Here is a 25,782-nt window from a genome sequence, read left to right on the forward strand (position 1 = left end):
GATTTCATGATGATGGGATGCCCCAGATATAGAGAGCAAGCAGTTTGGATTGGAGCAAGAGGAAACATTGGCAAAATGTCCACTATTATTTTACAGTCTTTTAAATACTGAGAACAGAATATGTCGGATTCTACTCTGTACTCGCCACAACAGTGCGCTTATTAATAAACTTCCTATTCTCGTGTGCCTGTCCTGCTGTCTGGATCAGCTAGGGTATCAGGTAACCTCTCAAAAGCATGCTGCCTTGTCTTAGCCCTGAAACCTGGAGATACACCAAGTAAGCTTAGAAGCAGAAGGGGCAAATATGGTTCCAGTGAAAAGAAAATAGAATATATGTACATAAATCAAGAAAGGAAAAATAACAGTAATGATGATAATGGTAAGGATCTAGCAAGTTCCTGAATAGTCTCACTTTTTAATGATGATTTTGTTCAAAAATGTGAGTAGAAACAGGGTATAAGATTAATGATTATGTGAGGGGAGGTTAGCCCTACTGACCTCCTCTGTACATAAATACAACGAAGAGATTTTTGAGAAATTCATCCACAGGTATACTTTTATTCAAAGTTATTTTCTCACTCGTCATAAATGAGACAAATGCTGTCATACGGCACTCACTTGCGCTGGGCATTGATGAGCTTTGCTTCTACTTTAAGTCTGTCCCAGAAATAGGACTCCAATATTTGCCAGTTTAGAAAACATGCTGCATTGGTACAGTTTATTACTGAACTTTCTTGGTTGCATCAGTTAGACCAAGAGAAAAGATAAAAAGAGAGATTTGCTGCTATATGAGATACTCCTGCTAAAATTGCCAGGAATCCTCTGAAATGGAAATTGACTTACTCAGAAAGAATGAAAGGTGACCCAGCAAACTGAAAAACCTAGGGTTTGGAAAGATAGAAGCTCAGGCATAGTGGCTTTAAGTTTAGCCAGAAGGGAGGAATTCCTAGTGAATAAGTGTGAGGTTGTTCTTGTACTTTGTGCTGATTTAACTGGATTTCCCAAGGTTTTGTTTGTTTTTTGGTTTTTTTCCCCACCTGCCTGCTGCACAAGCTGATTTTTATGGACTAGAGAAGAGTTTCAGACCCCAAATGACAGAGGAAACCAAACAACAGTCCCTAACCATAGACAATGTGAAGCCATTCTCAGGGTTTTTTGTTTGTTTGTTTGTTGTATTTTTGTGGAGTTTTTTTTGGTACACAGGCCTCTCACTGTTGTGGCCTCTCCCGCTGCGGAGGTTTTGAGCAGGGAAATTGCACAACAGAAGCAGTGCTTTTTAAAGCACCAAAAGGGCAGTGTGTTTAAAATATTGTTTAGGCAGGTGTGTAAAAATGTTTGAAGGTGGGTGTATTTGCATCTGGGGTACCATTCCGGAGGCTCCACATGTGATGGAGCTGCCTGTTCCAGATCTAAGGCCATCTTGATTTTACTTGGGGTCCTGCCTTCCCTTGCTTGCTTCTGTCTGCTGCATGGGCCTCACCAGACCTCTTACAGCTTTCCTCTCCCTTTCTTGATTTAAAGTTCGAAAACCACCCGAGAACTTTTTGTCATATTAACCTATCACTGTGACTGACACACAATGAAGAGATTTAAAAGAAAGCCTGGCAGGTAGAAGTCATCTGAGGAATAAGAGTGTGAATCTGAAAGGGAGTCTTGGGTGGTGGGTAATCAGTTACAGAGAAGAGCTCTCCTTTCAGGCTGTGTTTGATCAGCGAGTTGGTTCCTAGATTTTCAATTGGAACTGTATGAACAGAATTGAATTCAAAGATTTATACTGATTGTGAGGAACTGAAACAGCTGAGCGCGTGAAGCGGGAGTTGCTAAGTGATTACAAAGGTTTATAACAAAGACAGCTTGTGAGAAGTCGACAAAGAGGAGATGATGTGAAAGAAGACAGAGAAGAGCTATTCTATGTGCGGGTTAATGACAGAGGAGGCAAACTAGGTTAGGAGAAAGAAAGAGGAGGGCGAATGCCTTTGATGAGAAAAAATACAAATGAGTGGGGGGGAAGAAAATGGAAGAAGCCAGCGTTTTGAGGCTTACACTTTAGAATGTGAACACATGAGGGAGAGAGTGTATGACACACAGGAACACAAAGGGGTAGTAGCATAGCAGTGCCTGGCCTGAGAATGTTAATAAGCTCCCACAGAGAAGAGGAGAGCTGTGTGTCCTCATTTCTATCTGGTTTCCTTGCAAAAAGAGAATGAGGTGCCTCAATCATATTAAATATTACCAATGATACCTAATACAATTCCATTCAATCTTGTTACCTTCTCAAACCAGATTTTGCTAGGTTCAGTTTAAGATTTTACACTGAAAAAGTAACTAGATATTGGGAATAGAATTTAAATTATCCTTCAAGTCTGGCTCAAACCCTAAGGGATAATTAACCTAGGTACACAAGAAATACACATTATCCTATAAAAGCTCTCAGAAATTGGTATTCGAGAAAATGCCTATAGCTGAATTAAGACGTAAAATTGATAACAATTGCTTAGTGGTTTATAAACTGATTTCATTTAAAATGTGTTCTCTGATTAAAAAAAAAAAACCCAAGGCATCAGTGGAACAATTAAGAAGTAAATAATTTATGGCAAAAGTGCTGTCCAAACCACAGATAATAAATTAGAGTTGTGTAAGGAAGTTTTGATGATAATGAAAACATATAAATAAGAGATGCTCATCTCAGAAATCATATTTAAAATAAGACTACAGAATCCAAAATGAGGAGTACCATTTGTATGCACACATATGGCCATTCGGATGAATAACACACACAGGTGCACTCACACACATATAGGCATGTATGTGCACACATGTGCACACACACTATGAATGCTGGCCTCTGGATCACTCAAGCCTGTCTAAGAGTCAATCTCCATAACCCACTAGATGTGTAAGTTAGGACTTGATTTCTGTGAGCTTTACTTTCCTCACCCAAAAACTGGAATAAGAGCAATATTACATACCCCGTGGGGTTGCTGTGAATTATTAGATGAGTTAATGTGTGTGATCTGCTTAGAACAGTGCCTGGCATTTAGTTTGCCCTCAATACTATATATATAGCTACAAGCATAAAATACAAAATCTTTATCGCATTTCCTAACACGTTAGTAATTGTTATCTCTAGCTGGTAAGCAATTTTTATTTTTGCTTATCTGTATTTTCAAAATTTCCTATTTTGAACAATATGTTAAAAACCGTAAGACAAATAATAAATAATAAAGCTTAATTTTTTACAAACTAAATGTGGCACTGTTACTCAAAAGGTAAGGCTATATGCAGCTGGAATTATGAATAGTATACAGAGACACAGAGGTAAGTGTGGTAAGAAGAATAAAAAGTATTCCCCCAGTATTCCCGACCCCTAGTGTACACCCCCTGATCCCACTCCTTGAATGTGGGTGGGACAGGAGTGATGGGATATCACTCCTGCGATTAGGTTGCTCTAATCGGCAAAGGTGAAGAGATTTTGCAGGTGTCAGTAAGGTCCCCACTTGACTTGAGTTAATCAAACAGGTAGTTATACTGGGTGGATATTAGGCATGGCCTAATCAGGTGAGCTCTTGAGAGAGAGTCTAGAGGTCAGAGATCCTCCTGCTGCCACACCATGAGAAGGACACATATCTGGGACCTTGGGAACATCCTCTAGGAGCTGAGGGCAATCCACAGCCAACAGCCAACAGGAAAATGGGACCCTCACCCTTAAAACCTCAAGGAATTGAATTCCATCGACAACCTGAACAAATATGGAAGAAGATCTCAAGCCTCAGATGAGATCACAGCCCTGCTGATCCCTCATTTCAGCCCGTGGGACCCTGAGCAGTCGACCCAGCTAACCTCTGCCAGAGTCCTGACCCATGGAAACTGTGAGATAATAAGTTGGTGTTATTGAAAGTTGCTAAGAAAATGAATATGACGAAGAAGGAATTGTTTTGCTTTGCTGGGGGGCTGGCGGGAGGTGATGGCAGCAGGAGTGGGGGGCAGGTTCATGATTCCATTAGAGCTCAAGCATCCACCCCAGCAGCCATTTCCCCCCCACACCCCCCACTGTGCTACCGAAACTCCTGAGAGGCTTAACGATAAATAAAATATTACTGAGTGCAAGTGCTTAAGAACTTGAGTAACAAGCTCTCTATAAATATTAGATTAAAAAGACATGAACAGCTTTTACCATTATAGAGAATAATAGAATTTGATCAGCTAAATCCCAGGGCTTTATAAAGCACAAATTATGTAAACAAGCTTGATGGCTTTTTGATAAAACTACAAAAGTCGTGCTAGGAAGAATGCAGGAGGTGTTCCTTATTTGGACTTTAAACTTCACACCGTATAGCACAGATGTTTACTTAAATTTTTAAAAATTAAATATAAATGCAAAGAGAGTTATAAAGATGAATTCAAGGATAGAATATTAAGGAAAACATTGTTTTTGATTTAGGGATAAGCAGTAATTTTCCAAGGATAACAGCTGGATCTAGCTTTATTTACTATTGTTATTATCACTGGGCAGAGAGAACTAAATGAAGCTTTAAATATAAAAGTTCAATGTTTCTAGAAGATGTTGGTAAGCATCTTAAGGAAATAGAAATAAACTGAAATGTGAGAAAAATGTACAAAAGAAAGAGGTCAATATTAGAAACGTATGATAGTATATATGCATTAAAATTATATTTATGATACCAAATTTTCAGAGAGGTGATAAAAATTGAGACGGAAGGTGAGGAGAACAATGACCACATTTTATAATGTGCCCTAAGATCTAAAAAAGGAAACCAGGCTTTGACTTGCACAGAATGATGAATTCTCCTACAAAAGATTCAATGAATATATTCCCTCCTCAATGTCAACTGAGCACTTGAGATGCTGTTATTTAGGGCACCCCCTAATTTCCAAGTGATGAAGCGCTGAACTGCAGATAGTCAAAAGGAGAATTGCATAGTAGAAGAACCGCTTTTTGATAAAAAATGAACAGTGCCAATTTATGTCAAACATGGCCAAGAAATGAATAAATTCAAGCTTGTTTGAGGCAAGAGGATTTTGCTTCTCAATTATTTGAATAGTGATATTTTTCTTTCATGTTCCATGGCAATAATAGAATTTTTTTTTTTTAAGAATAGAAGGCAGTGTAGAGATCAACTCATTCCAATTCCTACTCTATTTATAAGGAAACTGAGACAGAGATTAATTGTGTTTAAAGTCTTCAGGGAATCTGTATAGTATCTGCCCACAGCACAGCTCCAAGAGGCTGAATTACAGACACTGAAGACAACATAGAGGCCCACCTTTTTCTGATCTGTCCCTGCTCTTCTGTACTCCCTCACATGGGGCTACTCAAGGCAGAAACTTGGGAATCATTTTCAACTCCAATCTCCAGCCACAGTCTGGTCAACTCAACTTTCTAAATATCCATCAAATCAATCCTCTCCTTTACCTGTCAGCCACCACCTTGAATCTCAGCTTTAACTCCTGTATTACAACAGAGGCTTTCTGACTTGTTTCCCTGTCTCATGTATGGGTCTCCTTTGGAAAACCCTATTCCCAGCTGCCAAAGCCATGCTTTTAAACTACAGTATCATCAATTGCTTGCCAAGTTTCAACTGCTCTGCATCCCATATAAAGCATGTTACAAGTTGATTTATTTTTGTTATTGAACCAAACTTGGGTCCACTCACTGAACGTGTAGCAAAGCCACTCTACTGACACTAGGTTGTAGTGAAGGAAAGTACAGAGTTTATTGGAAAGCACCAAGAAAGGAGTATGGGCAGCTCATGTTCAAAATACCTGAACTTCTCAATGGCTTTCAGGTAACAGTTTTGAAAGGCAACATTACGGGTGTGAGTTGTAGGGTGCCTGATCAGCTCCTGCACAATTCTCTGATTGGTTGATGGTGAGGTAACAGGGTGATGTTTCAGGAATCTCAATGATCAACCTTTTGGTTCCAACCTGTCTGGGGTCTACATACTGGTGGTCAGCATGTAGTTAAGTTCTTCCATCTGGTGCGGGGGGCTTTAGTATCTGCAAAATAACTCAAGGATATGGCTCAGGATATTATCCATAGCCCTTGAGGAAGAACTAAATGTTTTTGACTTTGTTTCATGGCTAAACTATTATTATTTTGTCTTGCTTGACTATTTTCCTTTGTTTCTGCACCTTCTTATTTTCTCACTTCTCTGATTAAATTTCCTCTTTGGAACTCGGTGAAGGAGTAGGAGGCTAAAGCTTTTTTTTACAAATAAGAGGTGGGGGGCATGGAGGGTGGGGGGAGTCTGAACCCAGGAAGGCCCCACTGGGTCCTGCTCATTCATTATATACATTTGCATTGATTCAAAATCACTCTCCATCCTCCCAGTCTTTTCCTCATTCTTTACGACCCAAGCAGTCAATTCGACATCCATAAGGGTGACCCATTTGTCCCTAAAATTCTCTTAGACACTTTTCTTCCACTTACTTTTACATTCTCCTACATACAGACTATTTCATCACTAGAAATCTGACCTATCTACTGATTTCCTAGGACCTCATTTTGCAGATGCCTTTTCCCTGTTTACATCATCCCCTAAGTGATATTATCATTTCTCATATATTCATATGCTAACAATTAGGACATTTATGTCTCTAACCCATACATCCTTTTGGGGCTTGTCCAACTGAAAAATTTGCATCTCAATTGAGATGGCATATAGCACTTCATATTTAAATAGGTCAAAACTGAATTCTTGAAATTCCTCTAAATCTGTTCTTTCCTTAATTTCACACATCTGCCATATGGCACTGTAATTCATCCAGTTATTTAATCCATATATTCAGGAGTTATTCTTTTTGTTGTCGTTAAATATTTTGCTCTTTTTAATATATATTTTTTAAAATTTATTTTATTATTTAGTTATTTATTTTTGGCTGTGTTGGGTCTTCACTGCTGCATGCAGGCTTTCTCTAGTTGTGGCGAGTGGGGGTTACTCTTTGTTGTGGTGCATGGGCTTCTCATTGTGGTGGCTTCTCTTGTTGTGGAGCACAGGCTCTAGGCACGCAGGCTGCAGTAGCTGTGGCACGTGAGCTCAGTAGTTGTGGCTCACAGGCTGTAGAGCACATGCTCAGTAGTTGTGGCGCATGGGCTTAGTTGCTCCATGGCATGTGGGATGTTCCTGGACCAGGGCTTGAACCCGTGTCCCCTGCATTGGCAGGCAGATTCTTAACCACTGTGCCACCAGGGAAGCCCCAGGAGTTATTCTTCACAACTGTCTTTAACCATCCTTCTCCCATCTGTCACCAATCCTGACAATGCTTCCTTCAAAGTACATCTGAAATTCATCTCTTATTCATCACTTAAACTATCACCACTCTAGTCCAAAGGAGCTTCTTTTCTTCCCTGGACTTTTACAATAGCCTCAGAACTGGTCCCAGTGCTTTCAGTCTGTCACTCATGGTACTCCCAAGTGGTAGTTTTCTCATTCTCCTGTTTAAAAACTTTCCATAGATTCCCACCCACTACACTGAAATATAATTGAAAAAGTAAAAACCAGATTTTTTTCCTGCACCACCACCTGGCCACTGCCCATCTCCCCACTTCATTGTGGGCCCCCCTATAGGCTCATTATGCTTCAGCCACTGGGGTTTCAGTTCCTTGGAAGGAAATGATCTCTTTCACTCTTTGGGGTATAATTTTTCAGGGCTCATTCCCCTTCCTCACCTTTTTGAGTGCCTTGTCTCTTTTCATATGCTAGATTTTGGCTAAAATGTTGCTTCCTAGGGAGGTTTTTTAAAAAATCCTGTATCCAAAATAAACCATTCCTCACAATTCCATTATTTTTCTCTACAGAAAAATTACTTGTTTACTTTTTTAGTGCTTGTTTTTATTGTTGGTTGTGAATACCATGAAGGCATTTATTATATCCATTTGTTCTCACATGGCACAGTTCCTGGCACACAGTGAATATAGAAATGAAAAAACCTAGAAAAAGGATCCTAGAGGGATGCTTAAATATTCCGTTCTTTTTTCTTTTCATAAAGTCTATGAAGAAATTCACATTTTGGGGGTTTGTGTGTGTGTGTGTGTACATTACATTTTTAATTAAAAATTTTCTTTTAGATAATGTAAATTTTACATGCAGTGTAAGAAATAATACAGAGACCACCTCACACTGGTCAGAATGGCCATCATTGAAAAATCTATAACTAACAAATGCTGCAGAGGGTGTGGTGAATAGGGTACCCTCCTACATTGTTGGTGGGAATGTAAACTGGTGCAGCCAATATCGAGAACAGTATGGAAGTTCCTCAAAAAACTAAAAATGGAGTTGTCACATGATCCAGCAATCGCATTCTTAGGCATATATCCAGAGAAAAACATGGTTCAAAAGGATAAATGCATCCCAATGTTCACTGCAGCATTGTTTACACTAGCCAAGACATGGAAGCAACCTAAATGTCCATCGACAGATGAATGGATAAAGAAGATGTGGTACATATATACAATGGAATATTACTCAGTCATTAAAAAGAATGAAATAATGCCATTTGCAACAACATGGATGAACCTGGAGATGGTCATCCTAAGTAAGTCAGACAGAGAAAGACAAATACCATATGGTATCACTTATATGCATAATTTTTAAAAATGATACAAATGAACTTATTTACAAAACAGAAACAGACTCACAGACTTAGAGAATGAACTTATGACTACCAGGTTGGAAGGGTCGGGGGGGGGGAGGAATAGATTGGGAGTTTGGGATTGACACGTACACATTGCTATATTTAAAATAGATAACCAACAAGGACCTACTGTATAACACAGGGAACACTACTCAATATTCTGTAATAACCCAAATGGGAAAAGAATTTGAAAAAGAATAGATATCAATACAAGTAGATGTATAACTGAGTCACTTTGCTGTACACCTGAAACTAACACAATGTTGTTAATCAACTATACCCCAATATAAAATAAAAATTAAAAATAAAAGAGGAAAGGTTTTGATCGATAAAAGAGTTTACAATGGTCATTTGGTGGTGAAGGGTATATTGAAGATGAGGAAGAGCTTCATGGAGGAGTTTAGGATTCCAGAAAACTCTTGAGAGATAAGTATTTTATAGAGAGTTTCAGGAGAGAATATTGTACACAGGGAGACTGTCATGAAATTTAGTGTAAAACAAGCCAAACTGAATTTAGGGAATGATGGAAACTCTACTCTGATTGGAGCATGGGATGGCCATAAAGAAGCAGGGTAGAAAAAAGACAGTGCTAGAAAGTTTGTATTAAACGTGAAGGAAGTTGAATGCTAAGTTGAGGCCCTTTCCCATTATTCAGTAGTTGGGATGGAGCACAGTGGTCATATGATCACAGTGGTGTGTTAGGAGCATTCATCTAGCAGCCTGCTGACAGGTGGCATGGAGGCAGGGGCAGTAGGAAAATATTGGAGCTGAAGGGACTGTTGGAGGAGGTCATGGAGAGAATGTGACTGCCATCTGACCCTTAAGCAGAACCCTGGCAACCGGAGGCTCCTCACCCCTCCCCTGTCCTTGGAATGTACATCCCACCTACTATTCCCAGGCAAGCAGCCCTTTCAGGGAGTAAATCCTTGCGAGAGGTAGGTGTTGAGACCATCTGGACTGAATATGTCACTGAACCTGTCAAGGCCTCGATATAAACTTTTAAGATCCTGTGGGTTGGGTGCAGAAATCTACTCCTATTGTGTCGCCCAAGACAAGCCTTGTAAGTAAAGTTCCCTTGCTTATTAAACCTTCACCTACCAATCTAGAGGGTCTGCCTCCTTCTCAGTCTCTCCTTGCCTTCCACGTACAGGGTCCAGTTTCAGATTTCACTTGGGGAACTCCCAAGGCTGTAAACCAACAGGGGCCAGTTGGGACATTACTAGAATAACCTAAACCCAACAATTGAGGGTCTGAATCAGGATGGTGGTTTGAGGAATGGAAAGAATGATGATTTGCAAGAGGCACTGGGAAGGAGAAATTGAGAATTTAACAGTATCTGAGATGCCAAGAGATATATATGCTGACAGTTTGGACTGAATCCAACAGTAAAATACTCTAACAGGGACAAACTTCAAGTCTTCCCTGTGATTCAACGGAAAATGTAATAAGGATAAGATGAGGAACAACTTACTTATTTGATAATGTTAAACAAACATAAAACTTGGAGATATCAGCAAGCAGTGATGTTGTAATGATTATTTGGAGGAACTTCTTTTCTAAAAGTCAGAGGAGACTACCTTCTTCTTGCCAGGCCCTAAATTAATTGTGTTTTCATTTTGTTTTATATTTTAATTAGTAAGTGAATTTAAAGTTTAGTATTCCAAAGAATAATTATAAATCAGAAGTGATTTCCAACAGAGTGATTTTTCATTTCTACCCAAATTTACATCAGATATTACCTGCCAGTAAAGTTTCTCCAGTGTCGAGAAACCAATATCAAGACTCATATATTCACTATGTCTGCACAAGTGAAAAACTCTCCCTCATCTTAGTAAGAAGGAGGAAAAAGAGACTGATCACTGCCAAGACATTGCTTCTTCCCCAGAGAGGATATCTTGCTCCCATTTTAAAAATATGTGATGTATTCAACAGTGATAAACACTCAATTACATTTGGGTCACTAAGAAGTGGGACAGCTCTATTCTTTAATACAAATGTTGTGAATTAAGGTGCATATACAATTTCTCATGACCATAGAGTGATATCTCAAGATTCATAGACTATCTCATGCTGTCACTCCCTCCTCTTCTTCAACATGTATCTCTTGGAAAAGCAACAGCCCAAGCCAAGCTCTGTGGTGCCATGTTTTCCTAATGGGTCAAGTTCATGCTCTTTCCAGATGAAGGAAGGGTTAATGGGTTGCAAAAGGCCAAAGAGTACCTGATGGCCTTCAAGGGTCCCTGAAACACTGGTGCTCATAACTATCTTGACGATAGGAAAAAAATCTTCTAGCTGCAGAAATCATGCTGTTCTTTTCACCACTTAGACTGAATCTAGAGTATTAGGTCAAACTGTAGTCATACTCTTTAAAGGAGGTATTGATGAAGAGGAGATCTGTGTTTCCACATTAGGCCTTCAATTCACAGAAAAGTGATCTCTCCCCGCCGCCCCCCAAAAAAAGGATAAAATCCTCTTCCATTTTGTGTGTTCTTCATATGAGGATCGTATACATTATGGTTTTGTTTAGTTTTCTAGTTCTTTTCTGAAAAGGCATATAGGAAAGTAACTAAAGTAACTTCTTAATTGTCCAAGCCCATTCAGGATGCCCTGATTTCCCTTAAGGTTAATAGCTGACAATAGTTTTGAGAAGTCAACATCAAGAGTCTTTTGGATTAAGTCTAGCTCTCATGGATTCTACTTTAGTTGAAGTAAGATTAGAATGAAGGTAAAGAAGAAAGTACCTGAGTGCATTGACAAGTCCAACAATCAATGAACTCTTGGGTCAAGCTTTCTGGTAAGTGAATTATTTCTCTGGGGCACGCTTAGAGTCTTGACATGGGGGGAAATTTGGGGAAAGTAGCTCTCACTTTACCATTTTCTCTACCCACCTTCCACACCTCATCATTCTCCCTTCCGTTTTGTGCCATGTCTGTCTTCCTGACGTTGACGAGTTCTCCACAGGGGTCTGCTTGTCTACAGCACTGTTTAGGGCTCTTAGTTCTAGGCGCACAATCCTATTTGCACTTCACACCTACTGAGTCAGTCTCCTGAGATGGAGCCAACAGGTTTGTATGGGAAGACAAAACTCCATAAATGTTTCTGAAGCATAGCTGGATTTAAGAACCATTGGCCTCAAACATACTGGAATTAGAATTTTGCCTGGATAATATAAGCGAGTTATTTAACTCTCTAACTTCTTTAAAAAATAATTATACCTAACTCCTGGCAACCTTTTCTGAAAGTTTATTATGTGTCACACAATATGCTAAGAACCACATGTAGATTACCTTATTTCATTCATACAATAATGCTATGAGGTAGATATTATTATTAATCAATTTCAGAGAAAAACATACCGAGGCTTATTGAAATTAATACAGTTAATAAGTTGCCCAAGATTATATATCTGGTGATTAACAGAGCCAGAATATAAACCCAGGTTATCTGAATAAAGCGGTTACTGTGGTACCCGATACATGGTAAACCATCCATGCAGCAATCGTCATCAGCAGCATCATATAACCATTATCCTTAGCATCATATGCCTCAGGAGTTCGTATCAAATGCTGATCCCCTCCTGGAGCTAGTAGACAGTGCTCGCCCCACACACTTCTCCAGATTTTTGGAGGACAAGATGCTACCAAGTGTCTGATGGAAGGTGTGCTCTTATCTTACAGATCTGTACATCTTACATATGACTGTGGGAACCCACAATCTCATTTCATAGCCCTGAAATTTAATATGGAAGTGAAGAAAAACTAGGCTCTCTTCCCCAGAAGAATTACATGAAAGTGGCAGGTAAGTTTTGCTAGCGCCAGAATGGGCTTTCAGTACCCAGAACGGCTCCTTGTATAACCATGGCAAGCAGAGGAAGGTTTGGCGTGACCTCTGAGCTTCCTTTCACGTGGGCAGTGTGGATGGTTTGAGAGGTGATACTCACCTTCCCCAGTCTAGGTTCTTGTGGAGGATGCTTCATGGGCTAGTTCTTTCTGTAGACTTCAACCTTGTAATTTTACTTTCTAGTTTTTCCTCTACATGCTGATTTTTTAAAACACTAATTATTAACCGTTCAAATCAGAAGGTAGACTTTTTTTGAAAACCTAGCATTGAAATACATTTCACCATTTAGCCTAACAAAGCCAGCAATGTTTAGCTTATTACACATTATGATAAGAATACAGCACAGAAGAAACAAACTTTAGTGGTGCTATTTATTCTCAACAGACAGAAAAGCAATCTTCATGAAACATAAATATGGCATAGTTACCTGTCATGTTGCAGTAAACTTTCAGAGGCCCCAGAGGTCCACTGCCATCAGGATCTATCCAGTAGTAATTTGATGTCTGGCCTAGGTGTTTGTAGGCTTCACAGGAAGGCTCATAGATGGCTGGAACGAAACATCCTACGTGAGCACAGCACCCAAAAAATGTCTCTCCAGATAAATGCCCCAGTAGCAGATCAAATGCTATCAAACCACTGTTTAGGAGAGTATCCTCTTGTTAGAAAGAGCACTCTTTTCTCTACATTTAAACTCATAATCTGATTTTTAGTCTATAAGCATTGGTTCTGACCTAACAAACAAAGATAGTAAGTTCCTGCTATGGCTTTAGTTGGGGAAAGGTCTAAAACAATCAATACATTGTTAAACAAATGTAATGTTTGTTTCACAGGTGCTCACAATCATTGAAAACTATTTAATTTATACTTATTTATAGATATCATCTCCTTACTGTAAGGGACTTTACTGAAAGGCCATGAATATTGGCTGTACTATTGGGCTATCAGCTAAGAGATAAGAGAAAATCTCTCTCTCTCTCTCTCTCTCTCTCTCTCTCTCTCTCTCTCTCATGCACACACACACAGGGGAACTTTATTTTTGCATATTTAGTATAAATCTCCCACAAATACCACGTGATTTCTAATCTTCCTTTATTTCAGGAAAATGGAAAGATATGTCTGTTTCATTTTATTTGTTACAGGTGTGCTTTAATTACATCAAATCTAGTTTTCGTACAAAACTGACATTTATGTAATTAGATTGTAGGTTCTTTTTCATCATTTTCCTTTTTGTTCCCATTCTCCTAACACATTTTGTTTTCTCATAGAGACTGCACCTGTTTTCAGAAGTGCAAAATGGACATTTACATACCTCCTTTATAGCTGGAACTTCTAAAACACTATTGTGAAAACTTTTTAATAGCTCTGCATTGACATATATGATGAATTTGACAGACCTCTTTACAAAACTAAGAACTATTTCTGGTAAAAAAATCTATCTATCTGATAAGCAGAGTCTTTTGGTAAAGTGCCCTTGAATTCAATACTCCTAGCATCTGTCCTTTGCTAAGCTATGAAGTAGGAGGTCTGATTCTGGGACTTCCCTTTTCTACTTTCCTCTCCCATGTGCTCTGTGCTTCCCTTTGGCTTTCCATGGTTTCCTCTTCCCAAGGGTGCTAGACCTTAAATTCTATTTCATTTCAACAAACACAACACACTAGACTAAAACAGTTCAGAAACTCTTTGATTTACTCAAGGCTTGCTTCCCACTTCCTTCCTTCCACAAATAGTTATTGAGCCCATGTGATGTGAGCAGTAGATTAGGCAACACAAGCACAGCTGTGAACAACACAGATTGGGGACCTTTGGAGTAGGGACTGTTCACTCAGTACTCGTGCACTGCTCATGCAAGAAGTGCTGTCAGAAGACGATGTGGCTAGAAAGCTAAGCACAGCCCATACACCTTTTGTCTGAGTGTAATTATTAATATGCCACTTTCAATCTCCCAGTTGTCTTATTTGGATAATAAACTATGGTTGCTTTAATTCTGAATGCCATACCAAATAAAATAATGCAATAAAACACTGAAGAAATATTTTTAAACTTTCAGCAGAAAGATGCCATAATTTGATGTAGGTTTTAGAAAGAAAGTTCCTTGTAGCAAAACAATAGCTCTCAGAGAAGTGAGTAATGAGAGCATGTTGGTTGTAATTGCTATAGCAATAGGCCTATAGGCCTATTGAAAGATGGCCAGAGGTATAGAAGATTATGAGGAAGGATAAAGCAAACAAGGCAGGATAAAGTAGGCGGGATTTAAGATCAACAGAACACGGAGACTAGGTGGGTGGATGTAGTTAGGAAGCAAGAAAGAATGACTTGAACTCAGTCTCTGAAAAAAACCAACTGCCCTATTAATTTTTGACAATCCTTCTTCAGATTATTACAATTTTTGTGTACAGTTCAAAATCACCCAGAACGTCAGGTTCAAATTCTTAGGTTTTCCAATTGTCTTTTCAGCCGATCTACCATTAAAAACTTTCACCCTTGTTTTCTAATATTTAATAATCATTTAATAATCATTCTCTTTCCCCACTGCCAGCACCCCAGTCACCTTCCTTCCATCTGGTATCTGATTTACAACAATCAACCTATTAATTGATTGTTTTACGCAAATATCTCTTCACTTCCCACCCAATTATGCTTTTTTATGCAATATCCTAAAACATTACTTTCATTATGTTTAAAAAATATGTAACGGCTCTTCAGCATCTCTGCTGTATATCCCAGATCCCCATCGAAGCATGCAAGACCTTCCATAATCCTTACAGATCTCTTGGTTTTAGCAACTCGCCAGTATCAACCTTGCTCTCTGCTCAGGCGAACCTGACACAGGAACTTGTGTAACTCATGCTCACCCTTTCTGGGGTTGCCTCCTCTACTTGCGGTTTTCTACAGGCTCTTTCTCAATCTGTAAAACTTCTCAGTCAGAGCTAACTAGGAAGGCAGAAGTGGTAAGAAACAGGGTTCCTGTCAAACAGATCTGAGTTTAAATTCTGACTCCACGAAGTACTATTTATATAACATTGACAAAGATACCTAATCTCATTCAGCCTTGTCTGGGGAATAGGTATCACAGGTATAGTAGTTAATAGGTGGACTGTTTATCGTTAATATAATAATTATTATTTAGGCACCACTGACATTCCTCCTTTCTTAAGGAGACCTTCCCTAATAAATATGTCCAGCTTTCTGTATAGTCCAGGGCATACACTGCTCGTCTCACATACTGTAATACTAGTCAATTTAGGACTTGATTGACCGCAGTTAATTAAACCATATAGGAAAATTTTATTTCCTAACAAGATTGTGAATTGTCGTGAGGGCAGGGTGTAGAAAATGTATTTTTCTTTTCTACTCTATATTGATCTAGCATGGTAGATGTTTAAGAAAAGCTGTCAGAATGAAACTTAAAATGTGCCTACCCTTCATCCTGTTCTGATTTTGATAAATGATTAGTTGGCTCACTAGGAGAAGTATATGCAAATGAAAGCACAATTGGATGATAGTAAGTATAGGTAACTACTGCATTTCTAAGTAAGCATATAAGCATTTTAAAGAGGTCTGTGGACTTTAACCCAAGTAATTGATTAAAAGTAGAGTTGAAAGCATGTGGATGAGGGAAATCTGGGTAAGTAAGAAGCTCTTTCTTTTTCTTCAAAGTGTGACAATTATTCTGCTTGTCTTTAACCTATAACGGGTTTATTAGCTGCTTTTGCCTCATCAACACAAATGGAAAACCAAAACTTTAGTCCAAACTTTATCATGTGTGAAAAATCACCTGGAGAGCTTGTTAAGACAGGGATTCCTGGGTCTCACCCCCAAGACTCTGACTCAGTAGAGAATCTGCAGTTCTAACAAGCTCCCAAGTGACGCTGATGCTGCTGGTCCTGACTACATGTTGAGAAGCATGGCTCTAGTCTTGAAAAAAAAAGTTAACTCAAGAAGGGTGGACTAATTCTTTATTTATATTTTAGTATAAATAGGAAAAATAGGTCACTGAAAGGCGACACAGTACAATTGTAAACATTGGGTTGGCCAAAAATTTTGTTCTGTTTTAAGTAAAAATAAAAGACACGTTTTTCATTTTTACAAAGAACTTTATGGAGAAACACACTGACTAACCAAATGAACTTTTTGGCCAATCCAATAACATAAGGCTAGAATGCCACCTCAGTTCACTCAGAATAAAAAAAATGGAATGGGATACAAAACTCTAAATAAAAATACATGTCGAAAGAAATATACTTGGATGAATGCACAGAAAAATATTTGGAAAGGAATACACTCAAACAGTAACTGTGGTTATTTTTGAGTAGTAAGATTAAGGATGATTTAAAACTTCATACTTCTCTGTGTTTTCCACATTGCTTTATAACATGCATAAGTTATGTTATCATTAAAAATACACTTGCAAAATACATGTCTGGAGTAAAGGCACTGAGGTAAAATGGCAAGAACAGCTGTATATAGTAAAATTGCATTCGTTTTATAACTGAATTAGGAATTAAGAGATTTCTGTTCAAATCTCCTTTCTGTCATTTACTACCTGTAAACTCCCCTTAACTTTCAGTTTTCTCAACTGTAAAATGAAGGCAATAATACCTCCTCCACCAAGTTATTGTGAAGATTAAATGAAATCACACACTTTGTAAACTAAAAAGCATTGAGCGTATGGAAATTTTAATGCACAGAAGGAGCTAACCGAAGTATTTAGCCTGCATGCCTCAGCCAGTTAACTCTGTACCCAGTGGAGTCCTAGCTGGGCTGCACCATTTGTGCATATCAAGCCCCAGGGAGTTGGCAGGGCAGAAGAGGCTAAGCCAGCAGCCACTGAAGAAAGAGAAGGACCTGTGCCATTGTCAATAATCGAGCTTTTCTAGTAGACTGCTGGAGAACAGAAAGGCAATTGGGCTGATGGCAAAATAAATAGACTCATCAAGTCCATTGATTTACTGGAAAAGTAATTCTTCTCTGTTGCAACTCCTAGTCCCAAATAAAAGGTCTCATATTATTCCACATATTCTTAAATAAATCTCAGATATTCAGAAATATTATGAATGAACACATCAGACTGAATTCCATAGCATATAAAAAGCCAGAAAGTGACAAATCCTAAGTATCTTACTAATTTTCATTAAATATTGAATGTTGTCTGTGTGACATCATATTGGGTACAATGGAAAATGACAAAGCACTATTGTATTAGTTTTATTGGGCTGCTGTAACAAATAACCAAATACTTAGCAGGTTGAAACAAATTTATTACCTCACAGTTCTAGAGGTCAGATGTTCGAAGTGGGTTTCACTGAGCTAAATTCGAAGTGTGGGCAGGGCTGTGCTCCTTCTGAAAACTCTAGGGGGAAATCCACTTTCTTGCCTTTTCCAGCTTCCAGAATCCACCTGTATTCCTTGCCTCATTTTCCTATTTCTTCATCTTTGAAGCCAGGTGTGGCTGGTGGAATCTCTCCCACGCTCCGCTCTGATTCTCTGCTTGCCTTGTCACCTCTCTGTATTTTAAGGAGCTCTGATTGCATCAGGCTCACCCAGATAATCTGGGATAGTCTCTTCACGAGAAGGTCCTTAACTTAATCACAGTCTCTTTTGCCATATAAAGCAATATATTCACAGGTTCCACGGCTTAGGATATAGACACGTTTGGTGGGGAGAGGATTATTCTGCTTATCGCAACTGTATATAAATAATATGATTGCTCTAGTTAAAGAACAAATATTATTAAGCACCTAATGTACTCCCAGTGTTGTTGATTAATGAAAGATGCCAACTCAATGGCAGAGAGAAAAGCAAAGGGTTTAAAAGCAAAGACGTGAAACAGGCCTAATGTGCTGGGAAATAAAGCATCACTTAAGGAATATTTAGGGTGAGGACAGAGTATGAAACAAGGAGCTACCCCCAAGGAAAAGGATAACTCTCAATACTTTGAACTGTTGCAGAAAAACGGAATGGAAATCAGCTAGGGGAAGCGGTAATACATTTAGTGAGCAGATTTGGGTGACTTTTTAAATATTTCAGGGTGGTGGTATTTGTAGAAACCACATTATAAGAAAAGGAACTAGTTGGTGGAATGGGGTGGATGTTGATCACACTATTGTAGGAGTTTGAACCATGAAAGGAAAAAATAGAATAAAAATTGATAGAGATTGCTAAGTACAAGTGAGGGAATTTTTGTTAGGATATGTGAGACAGAGTTATCTTTATTGTTTTTAATGGGGTAATTTCTGATTATAAAAGGAATTTATAGGGGAATTCCCTAGTGGTCCAGTGGTTAAGACTCTGCACGTCCAGTGCACAGGGTGCGTGTTCAATCCCTGGTTGGGGAACTAAGATCCCCCATATCTCATGGTCAAAAAAAAAGAAAGAAAGAAAAAATATATAAAAAGCATCTATACTCCTTGTATTCATTCTGAAAAAGTAACCAAAAAAAAAAAAAAAACCTCCTGTTTCCCTAGCTCCAGAAGTAAACTTGGGGAGTTTGCATTTCATTCTTTTGGAATGCCAGGCCCCTCTCCTCTTTTCTAGACGTCCTTCAAGGGTATGAGAAGTTAATGTAAATAGTCAGAATCCAGGATACCTAATAGCCAGGTTTTATTAGCCGTTATCAGGGACTTGTTACTCCCCTCACTGTCTGCCACCACGAAATAAGCTCTAAATCTGACGGTCAATTTTTAGAGTCTTGAGAATGTAATAACAACTTTGCCTGTTAATGCATCTTTACCAACACTGGTTAGACTGATTTAAAACAAAAGAAAAAGAAAAAAATAGTTTCTTACTTGGCCAAAAAATAGCTTTTATTATTGTTTGATTTGTATTTTTTGATTGGAAAATTTATTTTCACATATACATTGGAGAGTTTTTAAAACTGTTTTGTGAGGTATATAGTTATGCCTTTTGCCCATTTCTTTATCGTCAGCATTTTTCCATTGACTTAAGTTGGCTGTGATAAAATCAGAACTAAAACCTGTGTTCTATCATATTTGTCTTCCTTGTTTTTTGCCTTACCTTGAATATGTAGCTTTTGATGTACAATATTTTATGTTATCAACTCTATTAAGATTTCCCTTTTAAAAATTGTTTTCACAGCTCCTAAGTGTATAATATTATCTTCCATTTATGACAATAAAGGCCTTAACTAGCATGCTAAGGTGTTTGTATTTACTCTGTAACCATAGGCTAAAATAAGGTAGTAACATCATCAATTTTGTGTTTAAGAAGTATCTCCTGGCAACTGTGTGGACAATAGGTTAGGAAAGTTAATAACAACTAGGAGACTATTCCAAGGGGACATGGAAGCTAATCATACACACATGTATGATTAAAACATTCAAGTCCCTGGGAAAAGAGAGGGAAGCACAGATCTGTGATTTGTGCCATGGCTTCAATTTTCACATAAATATTGATGATTCAAGAAGGACACTGCTATGGGGTGAAATGTATCCCCTAATAGGTGTTGAAGTTCTAAGCTTTATTTGGAAATAAGGTATTTGAAGGTGATTAAGTTAAGATAAGCTCGTTAGGTGGCCCCTAATCCAACTGGACTGGTATCCTTATAAAAAGGGGAAATTTGGACACAGAGACAGACACCTACAATAGGAAGACACTATAAACAACAGGGATACTGCCAACCATAACTAAAGGATGCCTGAGGCTACCAGAAGCTAGGAGAGAAGTATGGAACAGATTCTCCCTCACAACCCATAGAAGGACCAACTAGGCAGACACATTGACTTCAGATTTCTAGCCTCAAAATCGTGAGGCAATAAATTTCCCTTAAGTCATCCTGTTTGTTACTTTGTTACAGTATCTCTAGGAAACTAATACAGACATACAGTTGCCAGCTGACTGGGCCAACCTCTCCTCACCTCCACCTCTGAGCTCTTCCAGCTTTCCTAGAGGTGACGTGGAGGAGGACTCTCCACCATGTTCCTGAACATCACTATTAAGAAAGAATATCCTCCTGGTAAAATAGTTGCTTTTGGTGCACTGTGTGCAAGGTCTTATGCTGGGTGCTCTGAATAGTACAAAGCAACAGCTCTCTAGATCTTCACGATGCTGCTGAGCTGGGGAAGGCTCTCCTAGCCCCCTTCTATGTTTCATGCTTTGAGAGAGGCAATTAAGCATGCGGTATACATCCCTCCTGTTACCACCTTCTAGAGCATACGGATTGCTTGAAGTGGCCAAGGATGAACCAAGTTAAAAATGAACACATACATAAAGGTTACCTTTGGAACATCATAAGTAGTCTTTTCCTGATTGCACAGAAAGGGAAAAGTTCACTTACAATGATTTGATATAAAATTGGAAAGAAGCATAAAATAACTTTATGGTTCATTTACTAAAAAATGCTGTAACATGACACGTTGAGTATTGATAATTTATGAATGGCCTCGCTTTCCTGTTCTCTTATATTGGAGGTGACCCAGTACTTACTACGAACTTGCTGTAGGAACCAGGTGACAAAAGTGCTAAAAAGCGAGGTTGGTTTACTGGACACTCTAGCCTTGAATTAATAAAGAAGTCCTTTAATGGAAAACATGGATATAGCAGAAAAAAAACACAATATAGTAGTTCTCAGCCCTTGAAAGGGGCCTGGGGCATGTCCGGGTTGGTGGTACTCAGAACAGAATGGTCACTGGGGTCCTCCTTATTCTGATCCCTTTTAATCACAAAGCCACCTCTGATCTTAATCTGTCTTTCACAAATAAGTTTCTCCTTTGGGAAGAGATATTTCTCATTGGAAACGGTGAAATTGACTTTCTTATCTCAATTAGGCTCTAGTGCATTTGTTTGGAGAAACTAGTTTTCCCAGGATCTAATTATTCCTGTTAAGGTAACTACTGAGGTTTGTATACAGCCAAGCTGGAAATCCAAAGAGGCGCAGTGGCCTTGAGACCTTCCCCTGTGAAATCTCCCTAATTCTAGGACAGTTCAATTATTTTTAATTGGCACAATGTAAGCTTTATAATACCTAAGTCCTCATTAACACCTGAATATTAACCTGACACGTTCTCTGTCTCTTTGGATTTTTTTTTTAAGCTTGAATGAATGCCCTGAGTGAACTGCATTATTTCCCTGAGGAACTATTGTCTCATAATTGACACATCACAAATAGTGGTGGTTAGAGAGAGCGGAGGTTTAAAAACAGATATTCTGCATGCTGATATTATGCCATGATCCTTCCACGAATGTAACTTCTGTGTGAGATGTTATTCATTACCATCCTCTAATGGGTTCTTTCCCCTGTCCTAGTCTCAAGGGAAAGGGGTAATTTAGAAGGGGGAAAAAAAAAAGATCAAGTTTTGATTTCCTGTTAATAAAACAATAGCTTATAGTTTTCTTACCTGACAAGTCCTTCAAAAATTTTTTGGAAATCAGAATAAAATCTACTCTCTCTATAACCCACATCCATACATTTCTGCCTTCTGTTTGACCCTTCCCGAATTCCTCCATTCTCTGCACTGGCTCCAAGGCACTACCTTAAAGAAAACAACAATCCATACCTTTGCAATACTAGTTACAAAACTTCCTACAACTCTTTGTCTCTGTAACATCATGACTGCCTTATTCTTTGGTGATGTCAATATCTTTTCTGGTTCTTCTTTGACTATCACTTCACAGAACATCAAATTGTCCATTTCTTCCATGACTCAGTCTGGACAAGCTCTCCTTGTATTTTCTTCATGATTACTTTTAGGTTATAGAAGACAATGAGGAGGGAAGAAAAAACCCTCTAAAACCAACCGGGCACACGATAAACTCGTGCTTTCTCATTTTAGTAGCTCTCTACAATGGAGCGCAGCAACCCTGTTAATGACTGACTTAGAGCCTACGGAGGTTGCCTCTGTTGTCTCCTGCTCCATCTACTTAATCCCCTATTCCTATTTTAACCTTCTCACTCTCATTTTTACTGTGTCCCAATAATGAGACTAAGGACATTGACTCAAGGTGTGTTAGGGGCTATATCCCCCTCCTTCAATATAACTCTGAATTAAACAGGTCCTTTTCCCTTTACTATGGCTAATTCATCAATTTATTTTAAATAGCTACTAATATAGTACTAGATCTAGTGCTATGCCTTGTACTATAAGTTTGAAAAAATGAATGAACCTTAGATCCTGGCTCTGAGAAATTTGTTATCCAATATATGGGGCAGACATGTTGAGAGATAAAATGGTGTATAATTTTCTGTTATAAAAAATATATGAACAAAATACTCAGACACTTTAGATAAGGGATTGGATAACTTGCTTTAGGGCAGTTGGAAGGTTTCATTTGTGAAGTCACTTGAAGCCGAGTCGTAAAGGATGAGCAGGAGTTTGGCAGGAAGAGGAGAGGGAACCCTTCTTTCCTGCTCCTTCCCGAAGCCACGCTAGTCCATGGGGTCCTTAGCTAATTTAAGATGGCTGTTTTCTTGATTTTCCTTTTCTCTTTTTTCCATTGGTTCCATCTTCTATGTCTGATAATCTGCACTATCTAATCTGTCTTCTCTATCTTGGGTAATGGGAAAGAAAATAAAAAGAAAATACGCATGTTGTCCTCTAGTCCTGTTTATAGGAGAACTCCTGCTTCTTCACCACGTACACCTTCACACCCTCAAATCTGAAGGTATCACTTCTACCTCACTTTCAAAAATGCCACCGATGTCCACAGTGACTTTACTAAGTAAGTCCTCGTGCTCTGTGATTTAAGTAGACTCAGTCACTGTTGGCCATGCCCTCATGGAAACTCATTCTTCTCTAAGTTTCTGTGCTCTTAACCTTGTCTGCCTGCTCGTGCCCCTCTGACCACTCCTTTCCTGTGTCCTGCACTGTCATTTTTCTTCTCCTGGTCTATAGAGGGAGCTATTCTCTGAGGGCTTGTCCTCAGTGCTCTGTCCGTGCCATCTGCACAGAAAGATTAGTTAGCTTGTCCAAGATTGTTCACCTAGAAAAAGACCGAGCCAGAATTCCAACACAGGGATTCTGGCTACAGAGTCCCTGCTCTTAAATTATGCTGAACAGCTTACACTAATCTCATCTTGGAAAAGGGGGTATTTTGTTTTTATTGCTGAAGGATAGCTTGGAGAAAAGTGAGGAGGTGTGTTTCACTGAGGAAGAGTCTCTTGAAAGGAAGAGTAGACTTTTCTTATGTCTATCAGTGTGTGCATGTGTGCTTAGAAAAGAAAAATGCAGTGAGGAAATTCTGCAATTGTTTTTAGATAAACAAAACTTTAACAAAAGATCAAATCTGGCTCTGATTAGAAAGTGCTTTGCAAACTTCAGTCATTTTGAGTAAAGCTGTCCTGGTAATTCAAATAATAAAAAGATAACTATATTTTATACTACTTTACAGCTTAAAAAATGTTTTACTATAAAAAATGTTTTACTATAGTCTATGCAATTTAATGAATGAGTCAATATGACTGATTTTTAAATGCCTAATAAAGTCATTTGAATTTGATGGAAAAGTAAACCATTAAACAATATGAGCATTAAAACTTGAAAATGAAATAGATAAGCTGTCCCCATAGCAGAAAGGGTTGTGTCTACAGTATTATATAACCCAAATCAAAAACAAATGAAATGCACCCCTACAAATTAAAGGCAGTAAGGAAGAATAATACAGAGGGAAGATGTCTAGATTAAAAGTCAGAATTCTTTTTTTTTTTTAACATCTTTATTGGAGTATAATTGCTTTACACAGAATTCTTACTTTGCGTTTTGGTTCTGTCATTTACTGTCCATATGGCTTGGACTGTTTATGACTGAACTTTTAGGTGTATGAATTTTCTCATTTAAGGAAGGAAGATTTTGATGGGATGATAGTCAAGTTTCATTTTGGCCAAGCACTCTATGATCTTAATAGTTTATGGTTCATATTTCAAAAGGCCAGAATAACCTGGATATCTTTTCTAAGCATCTATTATTATACCTAGTTCATTATTTAAGCACTGGTGTAGTGATTAAAACATTGGTGGTGTTAGAGTTCTTCTCTCCAAGTTAAAATAAGATTTAAATACAGATAATCCCTTCGACAACAGAGAACATGCATCAATGGATAAAAGTCATGACTGTTTTGGTAAAACTGAAACAGCAAGGGGACATTAGCATTAACTTTAGATTTAGAATAAAGGACTTCTCTGACAGTGTCCTTCTCCAATTGCTTTTGAGACGTGAGGATTATATACATGCAGGCTTGTTTTATAACGGGACAGACCTCAAAAGCATCAGACTATTATTATGATTAAGTGTGACCTACAAAACTTCCTGTTGCTTGAGGTCCTGTCAAAGACATCTCTGAAATGAATGATGGAGTCACTAACTTCAAAATAAGCCACTTCAAAAAAAAAAAAATTAAGCCACTTCAGTAGAGATCTAGTGGTCAGTAATGTCAGCTTTCCTGCACATAGCTGAGAAGCAGGGAAGCAATGTTTTTAAATATTCCAGAATCTTGAACTATCTGTCACTAGTCTAGGCAGGTTGAAACTGCTTCATGAAAGTATTCACACTGCAACAGAAGCTTCTGTGGCCTTTATTGTGAGTTTAACTGATCCTACATATAGCAGAGGAAAAAAGCTGTAAAAATATGCATTATCTCGCCAAGTATTTAGTTGACCATGATAATGATAGACCTGGGCCATTAGGAGAAAGCTATAGGTTGTTTCCTCACTTAAGAAGGCAGAAAAACCTGTTATACATTTTTGGATAAGATTTATCTTAATGCACATAAGAGCCATGTCATCCTTTTTTCTATTCCCACCTGGCAGCACAGTGCCTGGCACACCTGAGTCAGTCCACAAAAGCTCATTGAATAGTTAAGTTCTCTGGAAAATATTTTTATAGAGAATATCTCATTGTCCAGTATTTCCAGATACATTAGTGAATTCTTACAGCATTGTGGTGTGTATTAAGTACACACTTTTTTTACTTTCCACTGAAAAATTTTGTCACTTCTGCCTTTACTTGTGAGTTCATCTGCTATTTAATATCTGCTGTGGTTACTGGGGTAGAGGCTCCTTTCAGAAGGTGCTTCTACCCAGTTCTCTCCTTGACTGGTGCTGTCCTTCCTCTGGGGCCAGGGGCCAAAAAAGAGACCGATTGCTCCTGAGTACACGTTCTATTCCCCACACAAACCCCTCCTTTCTCTTCAGTTCAGTTTGTGACTTTCTCTCACCCATGCCCAGCTCTCTCAAAAGGAAAAGCCTGTATGAAGAATAACCCTCAAAAGCCAAGTCACATTCTTCCAACAGAAGTTCAGTCTGTGATCAACATGATTGGTTCTTCAAGGCATTTATTT

The 25,782-nt window shown here is 38.5% G+C and overlaps 1 protein-coding gene across 2 annotated transcripts in view; it reads right to left on the bottom strand.

Moving 5' to 3' along the window:
• Positions 1-25,782, bottom strand: part of CNTNAP2 (contactin associated protein 2) — a 2,044,831-nt gene that overhangs the window by 715,766 nt on the left and 1,303,283 nt on the right. For both annotated transcript variants that reach the window (XM_027101624.1, XM_027101625.1), the window contains one exon: positions 12,923-13,042. In XM_027101624.1, the coding sequence (XP_026957425.1) occupies positions 12,923-13,042 (120 nt within the window). The remainder of the gene's footprint in view (positions 1-12,922; positions 13,043-25,782) is intronic.

This window comes from Aethalodelphis obliquidens, unplaced genomic scaffold (assembly GCF_003676395.1).
Source record: "Aethalodelphis obliquidens isolate GAN/ISIS:26980383/991018 unplaced genomic scaffold, ASM367639v1 scaffold5, whole genome shotgun sequence".
NCBI classification, from domain to species: domain Eukaryota; kingdom Metazoa; phylum Chordata; class Mammalia; order Artiodactyla; family Delphinidae; genus Aethalodelphis; species Aethalodelphis obliquidens.